Here is a 26,865-nt window from a genome sequence, read left to right on the forward strand (position 1 = left end):
CATGGCTCGATCACTTGTTGATTCAGATTCCATTTCAGTTACAATTCTGTGTCGGTGCATTTAATATCTTTAAAATGCTGATGAGCTCATCAAATTATTTATTTTGTCTTCTATAAATGTAAATTGTGTCTGACGATCGATTGTTTGATTATATTACATGTTAACTCATTTAAATGTAATTAGTTAATATCTTAACTTGTATATATTTTATTCGATGCGTGAAATCTATGCGTGAATATTTTATTTGTTTGGACAGTGTTGAAGTGACGTCATTTAATGATTTTTTGTTAAACGCAATTAAGATTACAATTTGAATACCGTCGTATGCTAATTTTTTATTTCTTATGGCATAAAGTCAACAAATAAGTGTTTCCTTCATTTCTGTCTCTAGATACATATTAATTAAAAGAGGAATAAAAATCTCATTTGGACATACCTACCTGATAGAATACGTTTCCGGAGCTGAAGAAAAAAGTACATATTTATTGCAAAAGCTCCTACATTTTTTTCTCGAGCGGAAAAATTAAAAAACAAATTAACAGAATCTAGATCATAAAAAGGTAAGCTATTAAATTTCGAAGCAAATGCAAATTTTTGTTAGATTAATTATTATTATAAAAATTTATTGATAGAAGGTAAAATTGCTGTTCGTGATTTGATTGTATATTTTTCATCCAAAAAAGTTTCAAAAAGGAAAAAAGTTTTCTTAAACTGTGTATAGAGATTGACTTTGCGAGTGAATAAATGTTTGACTTTGTCATTGTGCATATGTTTTGTGTAAAAATCTTTGGATAGCGTTGGCTACATTGCATTGCCTTGAATTTCAAGGGCCATTATAATCAATCAAACCGACAAATAAATTAACTTATTCTTTGATATATTTATTATTAAAATCATTGCTATTTGATCGATTTGAACCTTTAGAAATATGTATATAATATTGCTGCAGGTTTAATACAAAGTGAACAAATTGGCCCTTAGTCTATTATGCTAAATAACGCCCCCATGATTTTTTTGCAAATCAATCTTAATTTTGTGTTCTTTTATTTTTGTAAGAGTTATTGGATATCATAATGTAAACGTAATCCCAATTTAAAGAAAATCAGAAATACATTCGAATCTAAAGTATAAGATTCAAGGTCATATCTTAAGTCATTAGAGCAAGTTTCACAGAAATTTATAAATTTAAGAATGATGTGCTTTATATGAATAAATTATACAAAATTACGTGAATAGATATAATGCAGTTTCAACTTTGTTTTTAGATTTTTGTGCGAAAAACTTGCATTAATAAATCATTTTGGCATTAAAGTATCAGTTAGAAAAAAGAAAAACTAATATTTTTTAAATGTTAGTATTCCTATTTTCAATAAATGCAATCCCAACTCGAGGTATTAAATGTTCATGTAGTCGATTATGCTTTCTATCTACTAAATTATCATAACTCTAACATTCCGAAAATTGAATTAATCGTAAGAAGAGAGCATGTGGGTACCTTAACTTAATGACTGATTCGACATCAAATAGTAATGAACCGAGTATAATTGCGAACATGTTTGCAAACTACTTCAAATATGCTTTTGTAGATCGTAATACTGTAATATTCGGCTTGGTCCAACAATTAAAACTTATTCACACTTGCAAATAAAACACAATTTTACTTTATGTAATTTATTCCAAACTTATTTATTGAACACTTTCAATTAATACTTTTCAAACACAGTCTTTTCTCAATTATTACTTTTTAAACACAGTCTTTACTTTATCGCAGTTCACAACCAATAATCATCCCGCTTCGCTTATAAGCGCCTATTTATATACCTCAAATCGGTTCGAGAAACTACTAGGTTGTTCTCGATGCTTAGTTCTTCTCTTAATCATTAGATGTTTCCCCTTTTAGGTTCTTGTATGCGCTGAATGTTCTCAAAGTTAGTTCTCCTCTTAATCACTAGATGATTCTCCATACTTAACGAAGCGAGTTCTCCTCTTAATTACTAGATGCTTGCCCCTTATTTTATTCTAAAGGGTGATTTTTTTGAGGTTAGGATTTTCATGCATTAGTATTTGACAGATCACGCGGGATTTCAGACATGGCGTCAAAGAGAAAGATGCTCAGTATGCTTTGACATTTCATCATGAATAGACTTACTAACGAGCAACGCTTGCAAATCATTGAATTTTATTACCAAAATCAGTGTTCGGTTCGAAATTTGTTTCGCGCTTTACGTCCGATTTATGGTCTACATAATCGACCAAGTGAGCAAACAATTAATGCGATTGTGACCAAGTTTCGCACTCAGTTTACTTTATTGGACATTAAACCAACCACACGAATGCGTACAGTGCGTACAGAAGAGAATATTGCGTCTGTTTCTGAGAGTGTTGCTGAAGACCGTGAAATGTCGATTCGTCGCCGTTCGCAGGAATTGGGTTTGTGTTATTCGACCACATGGAAGATTTTACGAAAAGATCTTGGTGTAAAACTGTATAAAATACAGCTCGTGCAAGAACTGAAGCCGAACGATCTGCCACAACGTCGAATTTTCAGTGAATGGGCCCTAGAAAAGTTGGCAGAAAATCCGCTTTTTTATCGACAAATTTTGTTCAGCGATGAGGCTCATTTCTGGTTGAATGGCTACGTAAATAAGCAAAATTGCCGCATTTGGAGTGAAGAGCAACCAGAAGCCGTGCAAGAACTGCCCATGCATCCCGAAAAATGCACTGTTTGGTGTGGTTTGTACGCTGGTGGAATCATTGGACCGTATTTTTTCAAAGATGCTGTTGGACGCAACGTTACGGTGAATGGCGATCGCTATCGTTCAATGCTAACAAACTTTTTGTTGCCAAAAATGGAAGAACTGAACTTGGTTGACATGTGGTTTCAACAAGATGGCGCTACATGCCACACAGCTCGCCATTTTGAGGGAAAACTTCGGAGAACAATTCATCTCAAGGAATGGACCGGTAAGTTGCCCACCAAGATCATGCGATTTAACGCCTTTAGACTATTTTTTGTGGGGCTACGTCTACATAAATAAGCCAGCAACTATTCCAGCTTTGGAAGACAACATTTCCGAAGAAATTCGGGCTATTCCGGCCGAAATGCTCGAAAAAGTTACCCAAAATTGGACTTTCCGAATGGACCACCTAAGACGCAGCCGCGGTCAACATTCAAATGAAATTATCTTCAAAAAGTAAATGTCATGGACCAATCTAACGTTTCAAATAAAGAATCGATGAGATTTTGCAAATTTTATGCGTTTTTTTTCTAAAAAAAGTTCTCAAGCTCTTAAAAAATCACCGTTTACTATAACACGATATTAAAAGAGATAAAGAGTGTATATTACAATTTCATCCATTTTAAAGAAATGTGCTGTGTGTTTAGCATACCGGTTATGTGTTCTTTTAAACACGTCTTTAAGTAACTCGCTGTTTTCTTTTATCTGGAAGAGCTCCTTTATAATACCAGTACACGAAAAAGGTCCTAAAAACGAAATAATGAACTACCGACTTATTGCTAAACTAATACTTTGGGCTGATCGGTGTGGACTGGGTGTTAATCCACACAAAACCGATTTGGTATTATTTTTGAGAAGATACAAAATTCCATTTGTCAACCCTCCCTATATTAAAGGAATCCAATTAAAATTCTCAGACGAGGCTAAATAACTGGTCTTGTCTTGGATATAGAACTAAATTGGAAACGCAACGTACAGGAAAGAGTCAAAAAAGCTACTTTAGCTCACTTTTCTTGCAAAAAAGCTATTGGTAATAAATTGGGCTTACAACCCATAATCACGCATTGGCTATACACATCGGTAATCAGACCGATTTTAATGTACTGTGCAGCAGTATGGTGGACTGCTATAGAGAAAGGTATAAACAGGGATAAGTTAAATAAAGTCCAACGTTCAGCTTGCCTATGTATAAGCGGATCGCTTCGCACGACCCCAACTGCGGCACTGGACACCTTACTCTACCTAACACCTAAATAGCTGCATGCTCTGCTATTCGCCTCAATGCTTCGTCGCAGTGGACTAACAAAAACATTGGCCACTCCGTAATTCTTAGGTATTTAGAATCAATATCCCAATTCGAAATTTCCAGATTTCTATACCTCCCAGATCTTTCTGATGGGAGGATAGGACATTCCTGGAAGATGGGTCAATCCATTTTTATACAGATGGTTCAAAAACAAAAGAAGGGGTTAGTGGAGATGTGTACTCTAAACAACTGAAATTAAGTCTCTCATTCCGTCTTCCCAATCATTGTAGCGTGTTCCAGGTTGAACTTTTGGCGATAAAAGAAGCCTTGTACTGGCTTAAAGAAAACGTGATATCAACATCTGATATCCATATTTTCTCAGATAGTCAGGCCGCTATAAAATCTCTGGACTCTGTCTCTACAACCTCTATAACAGTCCATAACTGTCGATCATTTCTAATGGAGACGGCACAGCGGTTTAATATTCACCTTTGCTGGGTGCCGGGCCATAGAGACATTCCAGGTAACTGTAAGGCAGATGAACTCACCAGGAACAATACAGTACAGCCCATCCTACCACGTTTTTCACGTACTGGCATACCAATCGCTACTTGTAAACTGTTGCTAATGCAAGACGCTGTGAGGAGGGCAGGCACCAGGTGGAACAACATCACCACGTGTCAAGTCACAAAAAAAATCTGGCCAACACTGGATTTAAAACGTTCAAGATGCTTTCTCTCTCTAAGCGGATCGCATATAAGCTCGATAATAGGTGTCATAACCGGACACTGTCTAATAGGAAAACACGCCATGAGACTAGGCGTATTCTAAAAAAAGACTTTTGCTGAAGCTGTATGGACTAGGAAGAGGAAGAAACAGTTCTTCATCTTCTCTGTACTTGCCCTGCTCTGGCTTGAAAACGAAAGAATTACCTAGGAGATTTCTTCTTTAACGATCTAAATCATATCAACATAATCAGCCTCTCACGTTTCGTAAGGGACTCATAGGGAGGCTTAGGAGGAAGCCTCAAGATTCATGTGGTCTCACAATGGGCCATTAAACTGGCCTTAATGTGTCCGTTTCCATCTTGGATAGCCACTATAACCTAACGTAACCTGGGTTTTATTAAGAGATTTCTCAGTTAGGTCAAGTCATAACTTATCAGAATTGGGTTACTTATCTGTACCGCATCTTAACGGATTTCGAGTAACGGTTGTTCTACTGAATTTTTTAAAACCTCTTATTTTAATCAGTTTTTTACTCACTCTGTCCGCAAATGATATTTGTTCCCATTATATGTTTGTTAATATTTTACAATCTTGAATAAAAAGGGAGATTTTTTACCTTTAAACAATTTTAATTTTCCTCACTATTTAAACAAAAAATGGTTGTTCAAATCATATTTTAAAAATAAATAAATAAATTGGATGGCGCAACAATCCGTTGAGAACTAGGGCCTAGTGACTTACAACTCTCAACCATTCCTGTGTGCGAGTAATGTTGTCAGGAATGGAGGGATGACAAGAGTTACTCTTGGAGAATTTGTCAATTCCTTGCAAGAGGCAGTATCCGTGAAAAGACTTTAGATGGCATAGGTAGGGATCGAACCCAAGGCCTCTGGCATGACAGTCCAACGCACTAATCATGATGCCACGGCTACTACCAAATCATATTTTAATCAAACTTAATTTCTTATTTCGAACTTTACAATACTCTTATTAAAAAGTGATATCAAATAATACTAGTCCTTATTTTTAAAAACTGACTTTAGTTTTTAACAACACCAGTAAACATCAGAATAATTGATCTCTTTAGTTTGAGAAGATGTCAACAATAATCTAAGTCATAAACATGCCCCTTAGCGGTTACATAATTAAACTACAAAGCCATTTAAGATCTTGAAACATAGGTACGTTGACCGTTTATAATTATGTAAGCTTTTAACTTTAAATGAAGCTAATATATTGAGATACTTTAAATAGCTAGATGCAAATGTTAGACTAAAGGCTACAGCGACGGATTTATTGACCTCATTGGAACATACACACTTTGGTCCATTAAATAGATTTATTGCTTTTTTATACACTCTGGCTAGAGAGATACAAGACAGACTTCGCTCTTTTGCTAGGTACTTGATAATGGTCATGAATATGTTTGTTACTAAAATGTCTCTTATATATTATGTGTTGCTAGATCTACATATATATTCAGGCTTTATATTCCAAAATTAATTATTTAGCTATAGTAAAGTCATTTTAAAACTACCTTCATATAATTTCGAAATGTTTTTTTTTCTGGAAATGATTAAGACTTTTCTTATCGGTTTCAGTGTGTTTTTGATTTTTAATTAGATCTATCGTTTGATAAAGAAATGTATTCTTTTTTAAATGTTCAAGTTTAAAGTTGTAAAAGGTCCACAAACAAAACTACATATGTACATACATACATATATACAATTACCTACCCGGTATGTAAACAAGCTTACTCACTTTACTTTAGCTAGCGCTACAGCAGGTTCAAAGAAACACCGATTAGCAATAGTTATTATAAGCTGTATTTCACCACAATCCCATTGTAGAGTTAACAGCAGTACTGAGGTAGATTCATTCTTTGACAATCTCGAAGTTGTATCTATCAATAATCACGTTCTGATCAATTCCGCAATGATAAACGACGTTCTTTGATGGAAGTATTTATTCTGTTTTGTCCTAATTAATGACAAAATCTATTTTGTTTGCTTAAGACTTGATATTAGAAAAAGCTCGCTTGGTTCTTTTCATACTGTCGAAGTCATCTGGCATATCAAAGAAAGATAGTTGTCTCTGCTATAGAATGAAAACTGTTGAGAGGAATTTTTGAAAAGAATTTTAAGACTACCAAGCAACACCCCAAATCATGCCATCCACGTAGAAACTGGCTTTCCCAAAATATTTTTAAAAACCTGAGGGCAAATGCAGATTACATAACCAAGAACATGCGTCGGTGTGATCAAAATCGCCAAAAATGTGTCTCCAAAAACTTGTACGATCTAGCGGTGTCACTCAATTTTGCATAGTTTTACGACTGCATAGCCCGCATAGTTGATGTATGTCAAGTTTGGAAGTCTCTTACAGGATATGCCTTTCATGCGAAAAAATGTCGAGACTAATATTTGAGCATGTTATAATCACGCATGTTATAAAGAAGAAGTTTAAGTTTAGTTTTTGAAAACATTGCAAAAAAGACAGATTATTTTTGTTTTTAACAAGTTATAAAAGAGAAACTTATAAATTCACCGTAAAATAAAGAAGAATTGATTTGAATAACCAAGATATTGGATTTTTGAAAGAAGTGCCATTTAAAAAAATGTGCCATTCAGATTGGCCGTGGAGTTGCTCACTACTCTCCCTCTAGTTTTGAACCGAACAAAAATACTTTTAAGATGTGGGATTCTTTTTATATATTTTCAATTTTTTTTGCTATAATAAGCGCACACTTAAGGGGATATTACTACCCTTATTATGTAAAGACACAGTGTGAGCACTAGGAAGAGGAGAGAGAGGTTGAAAGGAGGTGTGTCGGTGTACATTGGTTTTGAATTCCTGAATATTGCAATGGCTGGGAAAAACAAAGTGTGGTAAGGCATTTCACATTCGCGTAGTACGGCTAAAGAACGAATCTCTATACTTGACAGTACGACCAAAGTTTGGCTCGAGGGTATACTGATGAGCATTCCTAGAAGCGCGAGTATTACGGTTGAATTTTTTAAGGGGAGGAATGCAATAATTTACACAAAACGATAATTAAGGTAAAAGAGAACTCAAACTACAAAACAAAACTAAAAGAGGTTTATGGGAGGAAGGTAGTTAAAACACTAGAAAAAATTATTGATCAAAATAGTCTTTTAGTGCAGGCTTTTGAAAATCGGTAAATGTTTCATGATTAAACAAATTATTAAATCACAAATAAAGTGTATTACCTTCATCGTACATTGGCTTCTGTGTGATTTATTTTCAGTTTACAAACGGCTATATCCGAAACAAAACCAATGAAATGCATATAAACAATTTCATAAATAGCAAAGCGATTATAACCATAAGCATTCGAATTAACTTTTGCAAATAGACAAGATTTCCTTTATCCTTAACAATACTAAACAGGTGAAGGTGTATCTACCTTTTAGTATAAATATAAATACATCTTTAAGAGTAAACAGAAATTGTAGCTACACATTAAATTGTAATGCATGCATATTTGGGTGGTTCTTAATTATTGGCTTTTTACGAAAAATATTTTAAAAGTTTGTGTTGTGCCTCTTTTTGAGAAATTGCATCTCTAAAGTCTCTTTTTAAGATAAGTACCTACCTAAAAGAATAAAAATAGGATTTTATTTAAAAACAATGTTATTATTCAGACCATTACAAAGCCTTTGTCCGTCCAAAGTTTGAATATAATTCGCATATCTGGGCAGGTGCCACTAAAATAAGTTTAAATCTCTTGGATAGGATACAAAAAGGGCTTTAAACATGATAGGCGATAAAACTATAATCGAAACATTCACATCGCTAGAACACCGTTGCAATGTCTCATGCCTTTCGTTGTTTTATCGATATTTTTACAAACAATGTTCTGTCGAATTATCCAGTTGCATTCCACTCCATTTCGAAAATGTTTCGCAACTATATTTAGCTCAGCCTAAGCTTTCATTTGATACCTTTAATATATGACATGATCATAACGAACTTGACTGAAATCGTTACTCAGCCTGTGGCAATTAACGCTTTGAGTTCAGATCATATTCCAATAAACTATTATATTCTCCTTAATAGTAAAATAAAACATGTACAATACTTAGATTTTAAAAAAGCAAATTGGAATAGTTATAGAACAAAAATCAAACAACAACTTAGATATAGATAGTATGAGTAGTTCCCACCAAATTGATGAAAAAAATGATTTTTTTACAAATTCCTTACTGGAATTTGTTGAAGAGTCAATTCCTAAAAAATCAAAAGCTACGAGAACATCTGTTCTTCCACAGTACATTTTAAATTTAATCAGGCTAAGATATAGATTTAGAAGTCAGTGAAAAGATATAGACAAGTTAGTGATTTTAATGAAATAAATATATACACAAAACAAATAGACTTCGAAATTTCTAAGTTCAGAAACAAAACATGGAATGAGAAACTTTGCACTCTCGATCCAAATTCGAAACCTTTTTGGAAAATTGCAAAAGTGCTTAAAAATAAAAATAAATTTGTTCCTCACTTAGAACACAATAATTCATTGCTAGTGAAGAAAAGGCAGAAGTTTTTGCAGATTCTTTGAAAACAATTTTCATAATCCGTTGATTAATGAAACCAGTTCAATTGATAATGAAGTATATGACACAATAAATGGCTTAAACCATACTAATGAATATTTACCCGTAGACGTCTTCGTTTTCAACGAAGACATAAAAGATATAATACGTAATATGCGTAATAATAAAGCACCAGGAATAGATACTCTTAAAAATATATACCTTAAAGAGCTACCAATCATTGGAATAACTTTTGTATGCTTTATTATTAACGTTTATATCAAGTTGCAATACTTTCCAAGTAAATGGAAAACCGCGAAGATTATACCGATTCTCAAACCAGGAAAACCATCTAATAACCCAAATAGTTATCGTCCAATAAGTCTGCTCAGTAACTTAAGCAAAATATATGAAAAGGTCATCAAAATTAAATTTCTGTATTTTCTTGAGACCTCGAATGTCGTACCAGACCAACAATTTGGTTTTAGCACCTCACACCAAGTCCTTAGAATTTGCAGACTCAAGAAAAATGATCGCAAAACGGTCTACAGGTCTTGTCCTTTTGGATGTTTAAAAGGCTTTTGATAGCATATGGCATGACGGGATACTTCATAAATTAAAGTTATTTGGTTGTCCTTTATATCTCGTAAAAATAATACAAAGTAATAGGTACTCATTTCTTTATTTATGTATTTATTTATTATTTATTCATATACTTATTATTATTATTATTATTATTATTATTATTATTATTATTATTATTATTATTATTATTATTATTATTATTATTATTATTATTATTATTATTATTATTATTATTATTATTATTATTATTATTATTATTATTATTATTATTATTATTATTATTATTATTATTATTATTATTATTATTATTATTATTATTCTCCTTCATTGTTTTTTTTTCATTTATTTATTAATTAATAAAAAAATGTACTTATTTAGTACATTTCTTGTTTCTTATCTTTAAAATTATTATTTAAAAACGCAAATATTATGTCCCATAGCCTGGCAATTCCCTTAGATCTTAAGTTTTATTTGTATTTAGTCATTTTTTCTTTTTATATAAAATTCTGTATAAAACATATTAAATGAAGGTTTTAATCATAGTTTTACTTCAAATGAAATCTCCAATTCAAGATATCTTTAAAATATTATAAAATTTGTCAGTTGTAAGATATAAATTAAATATCAAATCCCTGAGCATGCTGCGTATTATAAAAACAATAACAAAAATTTGTAAAAAGCATTTATCTATGAAAATAAAATATCTATCTATCTATGTTTTATACGTATACTCCCCATCGGCAGAAAAATGAGATATCTTCTCTCAGCACTATGCAGGTACAAAACTTTAAAAATAAAAAAAACCGTAGCCACGACATTTTTCATTTATGGTGCACAAAAAAGGAAAATTAAGATCTGATGTTTTTGATTTATAAGATCACTTTCTGATAATTGATATCAAATAAAATTAGCACTTCCAATTAGTTAAAGAATGATTAAATTTTGTAGAAAGACAGGACTTTTGTATTTAAAACAAATAAGTCTGCAATGATGTATTAAACAAGTGTCCCCAAATTTCAAAGTTTTTTTTAAGAAGGGGATGATCAACATAAATCAAAACTATTAAAGCAAGTTTTTACGTACAGTTTTGCTTGGCAAACATGGTATATTATTTCAGATAACTATAATTTTTAAGCGTATTGTTGTATTGTTGTTCATTTGAAACCTTTAACATTAATCAGTGAGAATACAAATAAGTTTCAGTTTTCTGTTTTTCAAAAAATACAAATGAATTAAAGGGGTTCAAAATGTTTGCCACAATTTCCTACAATAGCCGTGTTTTATTGGTATTCCATATATAGTACAGTGAGAAATTGCCAAAAAAAGATCCACAGTAGTCCAGTTTTTATGTTTGAAAGTTGATACAATTGAATATTTGCCAGAATGATTTATCAAACAATTCAAAAAAGGAATTGCGAAATTCAGACCAGGGCCAGGGGTGAAATCGGATTAGCTGGTTTTTTTATAGTTGACCATCAAAATCAAGAAAATACATCTGTGTAAGGTAACCAAACAATTTGACATAAAATAAAAACTTCAAGAAGGGGGTTTGTTCGTAGACTACTACATTAACATGTGGTGTTGAAGCGTTAAATCTGCTTCGGAGGTAGAAACACCAAAATCATTTATTTAATCTAAACTGAGATAAACCTTTGGTGAAAACATAGCAAACATAGGCCCATTAAGTCCATTTTCATGAGGTAGTGCGTACCGTAGAACAAACAATCCATTATAAAGAATTTACTCTTGCCACCTTCCTAGACATAGAAGGTGCTGCTGCAATACAATCACGTGAGTAGGGGAACACCCCAGGGTGGTGTTCTTTCGCCTCTTCTATGGCTTCTGGTCATGGATACAATTCTCCTTAAATTAGAGAGATGTGGAGTGAAGGCGGTAGCCTACGCGGATGATTTGGTGCTATTGGTATCAGGAAAGTACACCTCTTTGATTAGTGAAATCACGGAGTCAGCTTTGAAGAAAGTTAGCAAATGGGCCACTAGTTGTGGACTAGGAGTTAACCAAAGTAAAACTGAACTGTTGCTCTTTACCACCAAAACTAAAGTACAGCCCTTCACGCTACCTCGACTCAATGGTCATATCCTATCATTATCTTCCAGTGCAAAATACTTGGGAGTTATACTCGACCCTAAACTAAACTGGAAACTAAATATTGAAGTACGGGTTAAGAAGGCCTGTGTTGCCTCCTACGGGGACTTCAGTCGAAGATGATTTTATGGACGTACACAGCCGCAGTACGCCCTATCTTATCATATGGTTCGATTGTGTGGTGGCCAGCTCTTAGCAAAGCCTATAATATTAATAAGCTAAAGAAGGTTCAGAGAACAGCTTGCGTGGGCACCACATGGGCCATGCGTACTTGCCCAACGGACGCCTTAAACGTTATTTTGGATCTTCTACCAATCGACATTTTTATTAAATACATAGTTTCCTGCAGCGCTATTAGGCTGAAGGAATCAAATAGCTGGTTGTCAAAACCTTTGGTTGGTTCTGGGATCTTTTCTGGGTCCCTAAATGTAGCCAAATCCTTTAGGCTTCCTGACTTTGCTAGCGTTTTTCAGGCTGAACTGCTGGCAATAAGGGAGGCATGTAAGATACTTAAACAAAACCCAAACCAAAACCGAAATGTTGCTATCTTTACAGACAGTCAGGCAGCTGTCAAAGCCATTTACTCGGCCATATCCTCATCTAAATTGGTCCAGCAATGTCGCGATGAGCTTGCGAACCCGAATATTAACCTCGATGTCACCCTGATCTGGGTTCCGGGCCATAGTGGTATCGTGGGAAATGAACGGGCTGACGAGCTAGCCAGGCAAGGATCGGCCCTTCATAGCTCGCTTGCGGAAATGAAGAGTAAAATCTTTTCTATCTACCAAACTGAATCAAGCCGAAGGTGGAGCAATTTACCCAACTGCATTATATCTAGGAAGATATGGCCCACCTATAACAAAACCCGTACAAACGATCTTCTATGCAGGCCAAGTCAAGACATAGCCAGGAATGTTGCGGTTTGTAGCGGACATTGGCCTAAATAGGAGTTCATGCAGATAATTTGGGAATCTCTTACAACACCTTTTGCCGTAGGTGTAGTGACCAAAGAGAAAGTGAAACGATAATCCATTTCCTCTGCAAATGTCCTGCTTTGGCAAACACCAGAATGAAATGCTTTGGAAAAGCATTCTTTCAAGAACTCGATGAGCTATCTGAGACAAAGATTAGAGAACTAATCTTTTATCGCAATGCGACAAAATGGCTCTAACATAATCGCTATGAAGCTTCTCTATCAATCTATCCCTTTCAATCAAAGGTCAAACGAGTTTTTGGTATCAAAACGGCGCACTACAGCGCTAATTGGATCTCAGGCTAGGTTGCCTTGAGATCGCCATTTCTACCTACCTAACTACCTACCATTTTCATTAACAAAACTAAATTATATCAACAGTAACAGATTGATTTGTTCCTTAATGGAAAACACATGATTCCAAATGCACAACTACTAAACGAGATACAAATGCAATTTCAATCGTGCCAATATTTTAGAATGAAATCACATAAGATCCATTCAACACTAGTATAAATGTCAAAAACCCATCCATAGTATGATTCTACTTTAACTTTTATCGGTAGTATTCATACTGCGGATATTGTTGTTGTTATTCGTATAAAATCCAACTATACTATTAGATAGATTTTCCAACAAAACACGGATAATTCCTACCTACTATTTTATTCCTAAACTTGAGTATATATTTTTTTTAATTTGTTTAAAGTTCAATATTTTTCGTTACGAACCACTCTAATATTTTTAAAGATGTAAGCAAATTGTAAGCAAAAATGGGAAAGGTGATGCGGAACCTGTATATATTGTATATGCATATGCAATTAACTGCAATTTTGAGATTAAAAGAAGACATGGTATATTCACTTTAGAATAAAATTGAGTATACTTGCTTGTGATTTGTGTTTTAAACATACATACGTGTTTAGGTTTCTCCGACGATACAAGAAGTTTTTTACCCCTTCTGATGTGGATATAATTTACAAACTTGAGTATAACTCTCATATTTGGGCTGGTGCTACAATAACGTACTTGAGTCTTCTGGAAAGAATTGATAAAAGAAATCTGAAAATGATTGGAGATCGTTCTCTTACCGAGACATTTGCTTCTCTTGAACATCGCGGCAAGGTCATTGTTTTATCGTTACTTTTATAAACAATGCTTCGCTGAAATAGCCAGTTGCATTCCTCCCCTTAAACAATTCAACCCTAATACCCGTATTGCTAGGAATGTCCATCAGTTTACCCTAGAGCCCAATTTCGGACGTACTGGTACAGAGATTCTTTCTTTAGCCGCACTACACGAATGTGGAATGCTTTACCAGGCTTATTATTTCCCACTCATTACAATGTACAGATATTCAAAACCAATGTGCATCGGTTTCTTCTTTCTAATCCTATTCTCCTTTCCTAATTGTTCGCACTGTTGTTAATCATTATAACGGTATTTAGTACGCGCATAGTAAAAAAAATAAAAATAAAATCTTCATAGTTATACCTAGTTAAAGTTAGGAAAAGGAATTTGAAAATTTGGTCTGGTAGTTTTGTTTGTACACGAACCTTAAAAAAAAGTAATTTGGAATTTTAATAATTTGAAGAAAATGTTTAACCGAAGAAATATTTACTTTGTGTCATTTTTGTGGCCGTTATTTGTTATCACTAAAAATGGGGCTATGTAATATGTATGTCCATCATTTTCAAGAAAATTTTCTGCAATTGTTGCTAGATACTATACAACATATGTGTGCTGCTGCATCCACAAAAAAGTGAATTTTGCACCACTTTTTAGGCATCCGAAATAGAGATGAATGTCTGCTATATTTCTAGTATATGAGTATTTTCTCTTATTTTCTGGCATGCCACACTTTTTACCGTACCAATAAACTAATAAATGATTTTTTGATCACTTTGGGTTGGGTCTAGTGGAGAAGAAGGTAAAAGTGAGACGTTTGGGTACTATAATTCTTTAATATGAAAATTTGTTGGCAAAATACAATTTTGATAAAGCCCATCCACTAAAATTAGACAAAAATATACAAACAAAATCTACCCTACATTGGTATTCACTCACCAAATTTTCTCTCGGCCTAAATTTACCCTGAGCTAATTTAGCTTGTAGGCAATTCGAATCAAATTGGCTGAAATCACTTCAGGATAATTATATTTCTGCACCAGACGGCATTCCTTTGGCAGTGTTAAAAAATTGTTGTGATTCCAACTGTTCTCCTTTACTTAGCATAGTCAACAAGTCCCTCCAAGAAGGTATTTTTATTGATGAATGGAAAAATGATGTAGAAAATTATAGGAATATTTGTAAACTCTTCACAATTCCCAAATTGTTTGAAAGCATTGTGAAAATAAAGATTGATTTTCTTACAAGTGAATATTTATCAGAAGTACAGCATGGTTTTGTATCCGGTCGATCATCTGTTACAAATTCAACTTATTTCATTTCGTATGTCACTAATGCTATAGAACAAAAATTTCAAGTGGACGCAATATACACTGAATTTAGTAAAGCTTTTGGTTCTATGAACCACCAAACACTTCTGAAAAAAATTGAGATTTTTGGTTTTATTTTTCACTTTCTTCGTTGGTTATCGTCATATTTAACTAGTAGAACACAACAAGTTAAGATTATGGAGATACTTACTCAAAGAAATTCAGGTGTCCCGCAAGGTAGCCACCTAGGTCCGCTCCTTTTCATAATGTTCGTTAACGATATTGTCTCGGTCTTTAATTATTGTGAATGCTTATTTTATGCGGACGATCTGAAAATATTTTATGCAATCTGACATTTATTCCTTTTCAAATTGGTTCACATCAATAGCCTTAAATTGAATATCAAAAAGTGTAACACGATTTCTTTTTCCAGAAAATCTCATATTTTGTTATTCATCTATGCAATTGAATCTGTTGATTTAAATAGGGTTTCAAGTATTAAAGACTAAGAAGTTATTCTTGTTTCCCAACTTTTTTTAAAGGTTATTTCGATTATTTGGTTCCTAAGGCCAAGTCGCTGATAGGTTTCATAAAACAAAATGGAAAAGACTTTAAAGATCCTTTCGTGTTATTATACTTGTATATATCTCTCGTCAGATCAATTTTTGAATACCAGATGTTATTTGGAGTCCTATTTATTTATTTCATTCATTTTTAAGAAAACGTGTTGGAACTTTGGTGTTTGTTATGAGGCTAGATGTCAATTACTTGAATTAAAGTCGTTACAATCAAGAAGAAAACTTCATAGTGTTAAGCTTATTAGCGCCTTACTATGCTACCATATTAAATGTCCATCACTTCTTGCCTTGGTACTAATCCATGTTCCCGCTAGGTCTAAGAGAACTAAAGTCTTCTTATTAGAAAGAATTCATATGACAAATTATAATAGTAGTGGAACTTTATCAAGATCTATTGTATATTTTAATGAAGTGTATTCAAACATCGACTTTTTTAATCTTAATCGTAATAAATTTAAAACTGAATGATTATCTACAATATTATATTTTCTTCTAAATTTCGAAGTACCCAATACTTTTTCAAAGGAATTTGTTGTCCTGAGTTGGATCACGATTTTTAAATAAATATGATACGCTGTTTTACAATTCAAATCATTTTATCAAACAATGTACGAAAATTTTAATTTCTAATGAAAGCTTGCATGTAATTCCTTTATGTTTTTGAAAAATTCGTTTAGAATCCGTTTATTACTTGCGACATATAGGAACTATATGGCAAGTTTTGCATTCGTGCAAAATTTCGAACTCGAGATTTTAATCAAACATGATATTACGATGGTAGAGAAGTCGAAAAAAGTGGGTCCCGCGATTCCGTCCGGTCGGTTTTGTCTGTCTGTCCACGCTCCTACAGCCTAAACCATTGGGTCGATTGAGTTCAAACTTGGAAGTTAAGGTTTTGAGCAGATTCGCGTTAGGCGTTTTTTTCATTTTTTTTTTAAGATCGAAACTAACAGTGGCCCCCATACAATTTTTTTGGTCAAAAACCGAAAATTCGAATTTTCTCAAAAACAAACCGATAGATTTTTTTAAAATTTTCTTTAAAATTTTATTTTTTAACTTGGCTTCTTTTTATAAGAAAACCATATTTTTGTATTGCTCAGGAAAGGTACCGCTCATAGAACTGTTATTTTGTTTTTTAATTTTATCAGCAACTTATGAACTGATTTTAATAATTTTTTTTCTGAATAAGCTCCTTTATTGCCTCAACAATATTTGATTAACAAAAATGCAATTTTTAATTGTTTGGATTTTTTAAAAAATATTGAATTTTTATTTTTCAAAACTCTATATCTCAAAAACGGGTCAACAATTTTTTACGAAATTCAAACGTAAGACGTATATTTACAATCACTAAACAACTGCATTCCAAAAATATTTTTAGAACAAAATTGGAAAATTTTATATATAAAAAATTAATTTAAAAAAAAACCGCTCTAACGATTTTCAAAATAAAAATTTGAAAAATCAACGGTTTTTTAATTTATAAAATGGCATTTAAATTTTTGAAGACAAACTTATTTTTAAGGTAAAATTTTGAATCCTAAAATATTATTTTTTTAATTATTTTTACTGTGCATGAGCCCGAAAGAGCGCATTATTTTGACAAAATTGTAATTACATTCCTATCTTTCATCCAAATTAATGCATTTGGTACACATTTATATGATATATTTAATCAACAATCTATTTTAAAGAGTCTATCAAGAAGTATTATCTTGGTAACTTTGTATATGTGATTTTAAAATATTATTCTTTACGAATAAGGTTGTGAAACAACCTGGCTTTCGCCTATATAAAAATATAAATACTTAGTACAAGTTAAAGAAACTGGCCAGAAAGAGTATATGTATTTTCTATTAGAATCACTTTTTCAACGCATACATATTGTACCTATTTGTAAAGGTATTACGTACAACTTCTACAACTACTGCTTACGTGTCACTTCTTAACTAAAATCCAAAACGCACAAGAGCCTGACTGTAAACAACACATGAACAGCAATTTCTTGTACTTGTTCGTATGCTTGTTTTTAAAACTTTAGTGAAAAAAATAGACTGAACGTAATAACTCCATGTTTGCGCTGAAAACTTAAGAAGGAATGTAGTATGTACCTTCTAGCCACCAATAACATTCCTTCATTATCATCATAAACATGTCCTTATCTATCTATCTGCATAAAGCTAAGCACGCCAAGTGAACTATTCTATGGTCGTTTTAGACATCTACCTGCTACCTAACTACACAACCAATAGGCGATCGCCTTACAATTTAAACATTCATGGTCTGCCTCTTTCTTATCTTATTTATTTTCCATCCTGGTTCTTCTAATATGAAATTACAATAAAGCTATCTAAAGGAAAAAAGCTTTTAAGGAACCAGTTGAAACTATATAAATCGCATCGTAGCTTTATACATAATAAAAACCATTTTTCATATACAAAGATCGTACCCAAGTAAAAGCAGACTAAAGAATTTAAATAAAAACAAATATCGGTAAAAGATCCTAAACAGCTGACTTAAGCATGCAAAAGTTTGTTTCAACCCCTTATTAGATACAATATTAAGCCATTTTGTTTGTTATATGAAGTGCATCGAAATTGTGTTGACTTTTTGGGTCGAAAATTAATTATCTCCCTTATTCTGCTGGCTGCTTATGGGAATGGGAATAATATTTTTCTCTCGCTCCCGCTGAGTTTCTCCACTTTCGATACTAACGCCACGCCAACGACTCGGCATCTCGTCGCCCTAAAAGTTTCTGCTCATGAGAGTACTATGGTTTTCATATACAAAGATCGTGCGGTTTTTTGACAATTCAAATGGCATTTATATCTTTGAAGCCAAACTTATTTTATAGGAATATTTTTAAATCTCATATAAGTACTTTTTTAAACAGACTCTTTGCATACAGGAGCAAGTTCGTGCGACCCAGTCGTGCATTTTATTTTTTTCAATATATTCCATAGACTTGATGTTAAGGCTACGGATTCGTATTAAGATTCAAAATTCTTCTTATACCGCTTTGTGTTTTTCTTTTACGAACCGTTTTAACTAAAACGCTTCAGGGTTCTTTTAAGGTAATTTTTATGAAAAATAAATGAGATACTGAAAATTTTCATACGGAATATGGAAGGTAGGGATTGTAAATTTCTAAAAGAATATAACGAATTTTATTGAATAAAAAACAATTTCACTTTAATTTGATCACCAGCTACATAACCTTGTTGCCCAATTTTATTGAAACCTAGAACAAAATTTGTTATTCAACTTTACTGGGGTGTTCATTTGAATGACATTTAAATAGTGTTAACATTTAAAATGTATCGCTATGTGAGTTTTATTTAGTTTTACTTTCGAATACGAAAATCTAAGGATCCAATAATTAATTGGATCTTATCTCATCTAAAGAAAAATTAAAAGCTCTTTCAATAGATTTTATAAAACTTTGTCATTTAAAATAAAAATAAACACCAAAACATTTTTGCTTTTCTAATTTCCAGGAACAAAAAACAGTCAAAATGACGAAACCGAATCGATTTATTAATGTTTCAGACCTCAACAGTTGCGGTTTTGCTGACTCACAGGTACAATTTTTCAGTTAAAAAATGTGTCATCATTAGTCTTTAGTGACTATTTGTATTTAATTTATGTTTGTGTAGGCTCTTTTGGCTACCGCATTGGAACAAAGAAATATCCGAGAATTTAAAGTTGCCTTGGATATGGGAGCAGATCCAAAGCGACAAGATTCCAAATATATTAGTATTTTTGAAAAAGCTTTACAAACGAAGGGTTGTGCTGAGTTTGTCAAAGAATGTTTGGACTATGGTTGTGATCCCACTCATGTAAGTTAATAAAAAAAGCAAAGAATTCTAATAGAATTGAATCTTTTCAAATATACAATTTAAACTTTTACCTACGTTCTTTATTTTCTTCCAGTTCAATAAACGCTCTAATAAAACAGCTTTGAGTTATGCAGCTGACTCTCAGGATCCAAGGATACTAAAAATTCTTCTCGATTATAAGGAAATTGAACTTAACCCAACATACGCCAATCTCACTCCACTCAATAGTCTGGCCAAAAGTCTTTCATCAGTGAACGCAGCAGACGTTGAAGCCTGCATTGATCTTCTTCTTCAATATGGTGCCTCTCCAAATATCCCCGATCAGAGAGATATGACACCGATTCTTTATGTTCTTAAGAATAAACAAATTTCCACTGAACAAAAACGTCAAATAGTCGAAAAGTTACTTTATCAGCCAAAAATTGATCTGGATACATTTAGAGATGGTGAAGCACGAAATCTCCTGGAGAAAAACTTTCCAGATTTGAGTCTACCTCCAGCTACTTCAAATGCCGTTGATTTAAATTCACTTATGGCTTTGTTGCACAACAATAACGAAGATAAATTTTTAACAAGCTTTAGCGATTTTCAACTGTACGCTTCTGAGATGAATAATGGACCCAGTACACAGGAACCACACCTCGAACTTCTCATTGAAACTATAAAAAAAGGACTTCATAAGGCTTTTGATGCTATTTTGAAGACCATTTCTAATATCAATGCTCTTCATAATGGTTGTAGTGCCATCGAGATTGCTTGTATTTGGGGCAACTGGGTGGCTTTGGAAAAGTTGATAGATCGAGAAGACTTAAAACTTCACTATCAACGAAGTCTCTTAGTGATTGTGATTAAGAAATTGGAAGAAAAGCCTTTATTGAAAATGTGTGATCATAAAAAATGCTTTTATATTCTTCTAAATTGGAAAGGAATTGATATTAATGAAACTGATTCGTCTGGCTCGACACCATTGCACTATGCTGTTAAGTACCGAAATAAACAAGCTATTCAGGAGCTATTAAAACGTGGTGCTTACATTGGGTTGAGAAGTAAGTTTAACGATATTCCCATAGATGCAATGGAGTCAGATCTTCTGGAGGAACACTTTGATTCATGCATCACGACGAATGGATTTAAGCCAGGCGATGAGAGCTTCGAAATAATAATAAACTACAAAAATCTCATACCCACTCAGCCTGCTCAGGGCAAATCTCCACAGTACAGCTTACGAGATGAAATGACTCCCATAACTCACATAGCAGAATCCAAGGAAATGCGGCATCTTCTGAAGCATCCCCTCATCACAAGCTTTCTCTTTCTGAAATGGCATCGCTTATCACTCGTATTTTATATTAATCTTCTTGTGTATAGCTTGTTTTGCTGCTCAATTGCCATACACACCATCCTAAAGTTTAAAGAGAGTGACAATCAAGCTTTAATAGGACTTTTTGGAGTCTTTTCGTTCATCGGAATTGGTTATTTAATTTTGCGAGAGCTGTTCCAAGCAATGATAGCCTCAATGAATTACCTAAGATCTCCTGTCAACTATGTTGAAATAGTCTTAATCATCCTCTGTATAGTGACGGTTAAGGAACAAAACTATGATCAACAGACCAGGAAAATTGTGGCGGTTCTAATGATGCTCCTCTTGTCAGTGGAACTGTGTCTAATAGTTGGATCAATACCGGTGTTGTCTATTTCAACGCATATGCTTATGCTGAAGGCTGTTTTGAAGAGTTTCATGAAGAGCTTCGCGTTATATTCAATATTCGTTATAACTTTCAGTCTGTGTTTCTATATTCTGTTCGGGAAACAAAGCGAAGATGGTGATTTTAATGCTTTCTCTAATCCACTAACAACATTAATTAAAATAATTGTGATGCTGACTGGAGAATTTGATGCTGGAGACATTGAATTCCACACCGAATTTAGCTACTTCTTTTTTCTATTGTTTGTAATTTTTATGTCGATCGTTTTGTACAATTTACTCAATGGATTGGCTGTTAGTGATACTCAGGTAAGTTTAACTTTTTAATATTAACAATACATTTTTAAAACTTTTGCTTACTACCCTTTCTTTTATGCTATCAATTATGATAAGCGTCAAGTTAGAAAAACAACATTTCATTTATCCATAAGCGGTACATTGAAGAACGCTTGAATGATTTAATTGGACTAATTTTCAATGCGATAAGTGGAAATTCCTTTCACAAACATAGAATCTAACTAGTGTTTCAATAGATCTCGAAGTATACAAATGTGCTGATCTTTATTTTTATGAAAAGGTAAACTTGAAAGCTAGAAACAAAACTCCGTAATGTTTTTTTCGTCAAGCCTTAAATAGAGTTTGGAATTGGGAAAAAATTTCCTTTCAAACCGTGATATTATTCAAGTCAGAAAATCACCAGGGCTCTGACCTTTCTCCAACTTTCGTTCTCATTTTAAATTTGATCTCTTGTCTTAAACTTGTAATTCATTTCATCATCTTTTCATATTAATTTTTCGATTCCGAACCCTGTAAATTTTGACCCTAATAAAATTACTAAATGGCGAATAAAAATCGCGTACAATTTATTGAATCGAAAATTCAATGCTTCCTTAGTCGTTTAAGCGTTGCTTGCATAAAGGGAATATCGAAATTCTCGGTGTGTGTATTAGCAAACCTCTTCTTTTTTCACGATCAGGTCGCCAAAATTGTCGCAATATGTTTAGGTTTCCTAAGGTTTTTCCTGTGCAAGAAGTTTTCTACTCCTCTGATGTAAATATATAAATTACGTGGTGCAACATCTCTTATAGAACCAGGACCTAGGGACTTAAGACTCTCGACCTCTCGAGAAAGCACTTTTCATGACAACAATTATCCTTGGAGGATTTGTCAATTTCTTGCAAGAGACAGGACACGTACAAAAATCTTGTATGTGTCACAGACAGAGAGACGGTTATCCAACTCAAGGACTGTGGCATGACAGTCCTACGCACTAAAACTCACACCTCGGGAACATCTATGTAAGGATATCATCTATAAAATTTATATATTTAAGTCCAAAGCTTACGTTTAACTCCCATCTCAGAGCTGGTACTCCCATGATTTACCTAAGTCAAGCATTCAAAGAAAAGTTTTCAAAATGATTTGGAGCAATACCAACATCGTTTATGTACATCGCTTAGAAATCATCGTTGTATTTATTTTATTTCTTAATTTTTGACCGTTGTTTTAAGGAATTATGATCTATTAAAATAGCCAGTTATATTATCTATTTGACCAATTCAACCGTAACAAGTAAGTAACTAGTAAGTAATATATTTATTTACATTAATTTACAAAAATGTATCCAATTTTTTGAATTTAGATGTTATAGCTATGCCTTCAGCCAGGTTGACAAAAACAAATTAAGAATATTTAAATTTACATATGTATGTTTTGAATTTAATAGTATTCTGTTATTAATAACAATCTATACTTGTAAATATCTTTCAAAAATGTACTTAATGTTTTCCAATCATGCTCGTTAGGAATGTTTATGGTCTCTTGTAGGGAAAGAGTATTTTCCCCGAAAATGTACAGTCTTTGAGTTTTGAATATTGGACAGATACCAATGAAATGTACACAATCTTCTTTTGATTTGAAGTGGCACAGCGTACAGAATTGGTTGAAACTACCATTATAAGGACTTCAATTTAAGTTGAGAACTTCACATTTTGCTTTAAAGATAAGGGATATCTCTTCATAACTCAGAGAATCCTTGAAATAATTTCTGGCACTAAGATTATAGCTGAATTGACGTAGATTATTCTACTGAATGAGTCTTGAGCTGCTCCTATCTATTTTATCTATCCTATATATTCTCTATGATGCTGTACATTTGTTCTTTCATAGGGTTTACATTGCTGAAATCATAATCCAATCTCACTCCACACTCATTGCCATCTTGCTAATCACCTGTCTTGTTTCTCAGCTCGAAAGTTTTGCGCTCTGATGGTTGCTGCAGACTTTGATGATGTAGTCTGCTTGAGACTTCAGGGTGCTTGTTAGAAGTTTTGGAAGTCCTGTTTCTAAATATATGGCATAACTAGCCGTATTCAGAAATACGTTGAAATGTTTCATTATAAAATTCCTATAAAACTTGTCGATTTCTTCATATTCTTCTGATCCCTAAACCTGAGCAGCATACAAGAGAATAGATTTCACTACTGAATTAAATATTTTGTATTTTGTTGATAAATTAATTTGTTTGTTAGAGAAGATATTTTTCCCTGTTATTAATAATAATAATAATAATAATTTTGAAATGTTGTTAATGTTATATTCAATTTCAAGCCTAGATATTTTATCGCTTTTGCTACCATTATATTTCCAGCCTCTTCTATTATAAGCGCTATGTGTTCGGGCAACTATTATTATTTTGGACTTAGTTGTGTTGATAGAAAGTCCCCATCTGTTACAATATGTAAATATAACATATTGATCACCTTCGGGTGATTCTGAAACCACCCATTCTGGTGCTAAACCATTCTGGAAAGCTCACTCCATCCCAAACAGCAGCCTTCGTACCAGTGTATTATATATATATATCAAATTCCTCTGTAATTTTAAGGAGAGTATAGTGAGCCTTTTTATGTTTAGGGAAAATGACGGATTTTTTTTAATGATGAAGGTACTCGTATGTCGGCATTCATAAAGATTTTATTGAAAATTATTTTTAAATGGTTGGGAAGCAAAGGTTGCCTTTTTGAAGAATTCTTAAGGAATTCCATCTTCACCAGGTGCCTTGTTGTTTTTTGCTTTGTTTAACACGGCTTCAATTTCTTCGCTTTCAATGTGTTCATCTAATATTCGGTCAATGATTAAAGGATCCGCTGTGAAAGTTGTAAATCTGGAATCATTGGAGAAAAAAAGCTTAAAGTGAGTGGCAAGGGTTTCGGTAGAAATACCCGCACCTATTTTTTAGTTGGTTCCGTTAATTTCTTAAGGAATTTTAAAGAAGTCCTATGGATTTTATGGAATGTAACCCTCTCAAATCAATCAAATATGGATCAACAAAATTGAAATCAACATAACTTTCAAAAAGCCATTAAACAGATAATTACTTTCTTAACAACTTTTCAAGAGGTGAATTTAATTATGTTGATTTCAAGCCTAACTAAGAGTTTGTTAAAAACTGCAATGACTTAAACTGCAAAGCCTTAAATGACTTTATACATTTTTTAATTGTTGACTTTCTTTTTCTTTTCCAGGCAATCAAAGAACAGGCCGAAGTTAATGGATCAATATGTCGTGCTAATTTATTGACATGTTACGAACGTCTTTTGATCGGACAAAACCATAGAACCAGTGTAATTGTGAATCACCAACCATTTCTTGGTATCTGTCGAAGACTTATAAACCTCTTCCCCTATTGTATTTCGGGAACATCTATTTCTATTTTGCCAAATAATCGAAATAAGGTTTTCATTCCGTTTACATCATCATTGGAATTAATCAATCAACAGGACCCAAGTTCGAGAAAATCTTTGATTTCCGTACATGATGTTAGTGAGCAGGAAAAAAAACTTCTTGAACCTCCAATACAATTTGTACCATGTTGTTTAACTTGTATAACGGGTAGATGCTCGGAAATGGACTCAAGGACTGTAAAAACTGCTCTGGCTGTTATCGAAAGGAAAAATGAAATGATTAAGGAAAACAGTCAAATTGAATTTCAAGAAATTCGTCTCAAGAACATTGAGGATAAAATAGAAAAAATATTTGAAATGATGCAAAATATGACTTCGCAATAAAAACAATTTTGTATAGTTTATACACCGATTAATTCTTGAAAAGATGCCTAATTTTTTAAATTATATTTTTTGTACATAAGTTCTAAGATAAAAAAATTAAAAGGAAAAATCTCACTATTAATGTATTAACATAAGCCGTGTGCCGATCAGATAAAAATCTAATTTAATTTGTTTCAAGTTAGTCTTGTTCAAAATATTGTCAACGGTCAACTTTACGGTAATCTATTTTAAACAAGGTAAATTAAACTATTACAATTTTACACCATTTAAACTCAATTTTTGAATTACTATTTTGTACGTATATGTTAGGAAATAAGTGTTTCTAAAACCTCAAAACTAAGAAAAATATAACTGATTCCTAAAACCTTGTTACGGATTAACGAAGACTATGTACATATAACTTATTAATTAATTTTAAAACTCCTAACCGTCATTAACTTTTTAAAATATAAAATACCAGAATACACCGAATTGTGATCAAATAAACAAAATTCAAAAACATAAAATTACAATTCCTGAATTTATATAATTTATTTTGTATATTTATGTGTTTTACCAGTGTAAAAATTAATTTTCTTTGAATTCTAATTCAATCAAAATATAAAATATTATTAACACTGATCTAAAATATTAAACCATATCGTTAGCAAAAAGCAATTTTTAAACATTTTTTTATAAAGGAGTAAAATAAAATTAATTTTTTGTAATATTTGTTACTTGCAATGTTTATTGAATAAAACTAAATTGATCAAAGTTTGTTTTTTTAACTTCCCATAGGAAGTTATTGTAATGGGTCCGATTTGTCAAATTGAAAATTTTGACATTTCTCGACGTTTCAAGGTCCCTAGAGTCGAAATAAAAGATTTTTAGAAAGATGTCTGTGCGTGCGTGTGTACGTACGTTCGTACGTCCGTACGTCCGTACGTCTGTACGTCTGTACGTCTATACGTCTGTACGTCTGTACGTCTGTACGTCCGTACGTCCGTACGTTCGCGACGTTCGCGACGTTTTTTTCGTCGTCCATAGCTCAAGAACCAGAAGAGATATCGATTTCAAATAAATTTAGTTATACAGATAATAAGGCAGAAAGGGTTCTCAAGAAAATTGGGTGGGTGGTTTTTTTACCATAGCAGTTTGAAAAAAAAGAGAAAATTTTGGTTAACCCTAAATATCTTACGAACTAAAATTGCTAGAGACTTGAATTAAATTTTATATAATATATTGTAACGTGATACCAAACAAGTATATTTTTTGAAAAAAATCAATACAACGGTTTTTTTATAAATCAATAAAACTGAAAAAA

General features: G+C 32.8%; 1 protein-coding gene across 4 annotated transcripts; it reads left to right on the top strand.

Moving 5' to 3' along the window:
• On the top strand, window positions 1-26,253 carry LOC129952367 (transient receptor potential cation channel protein painless). Of its 4 annotated transcripts, none has more exons than XM_056064921.1 (6): window positions 1-322; window positions 392-560; window positions 19,446-19,529; window positions 19,605-19,787; window positions 19,882-21,801; window positions 25,020-26,253. In XM_056064921.1, the coding sequence occupies exons 3-6, from the start codon at window positions 19,464-19,466 to the stop codon at window positions 25,560-25,562; spliced, it is 2,712 nt and encodes a 903-aa protein (XP_055920896.1). In that variant the 5' UTR covers window positions 1-322; window positions 392-560; window positions 19,446-19,463; the 3' UTR covers window positions 25,563-26,253. The 4 variants fall into 4 exon arrangements, with proteins under 4 accessions (XP_055920896.1, XP_055920897.1, XP_055920895.1 ...); XM_056064922.1 differs by having other exon boundaries at window positions 1-231; XM_056064920.1 differs by having other exon boundaries at window positions 1-175.
• Window positions 26,254-26,865: the final 612 nt, after the last annotated feature.

The sequence above is a fragment of the Eupeodes corollae genome, chromosome 3 (genome assembly GCF_945859685.1).
Source record: "Eupeodes corollae chromosome 3, idEupCoro1.1, whole genome shotgun sequence".
Classification (NCBI taxonomy): domain Eukaryota; kingdom Metazoa; phylum Arthropoda; class Insecta; order Diptera; family Syrphidae; genus Eupeodes; species Eupeodes corollae.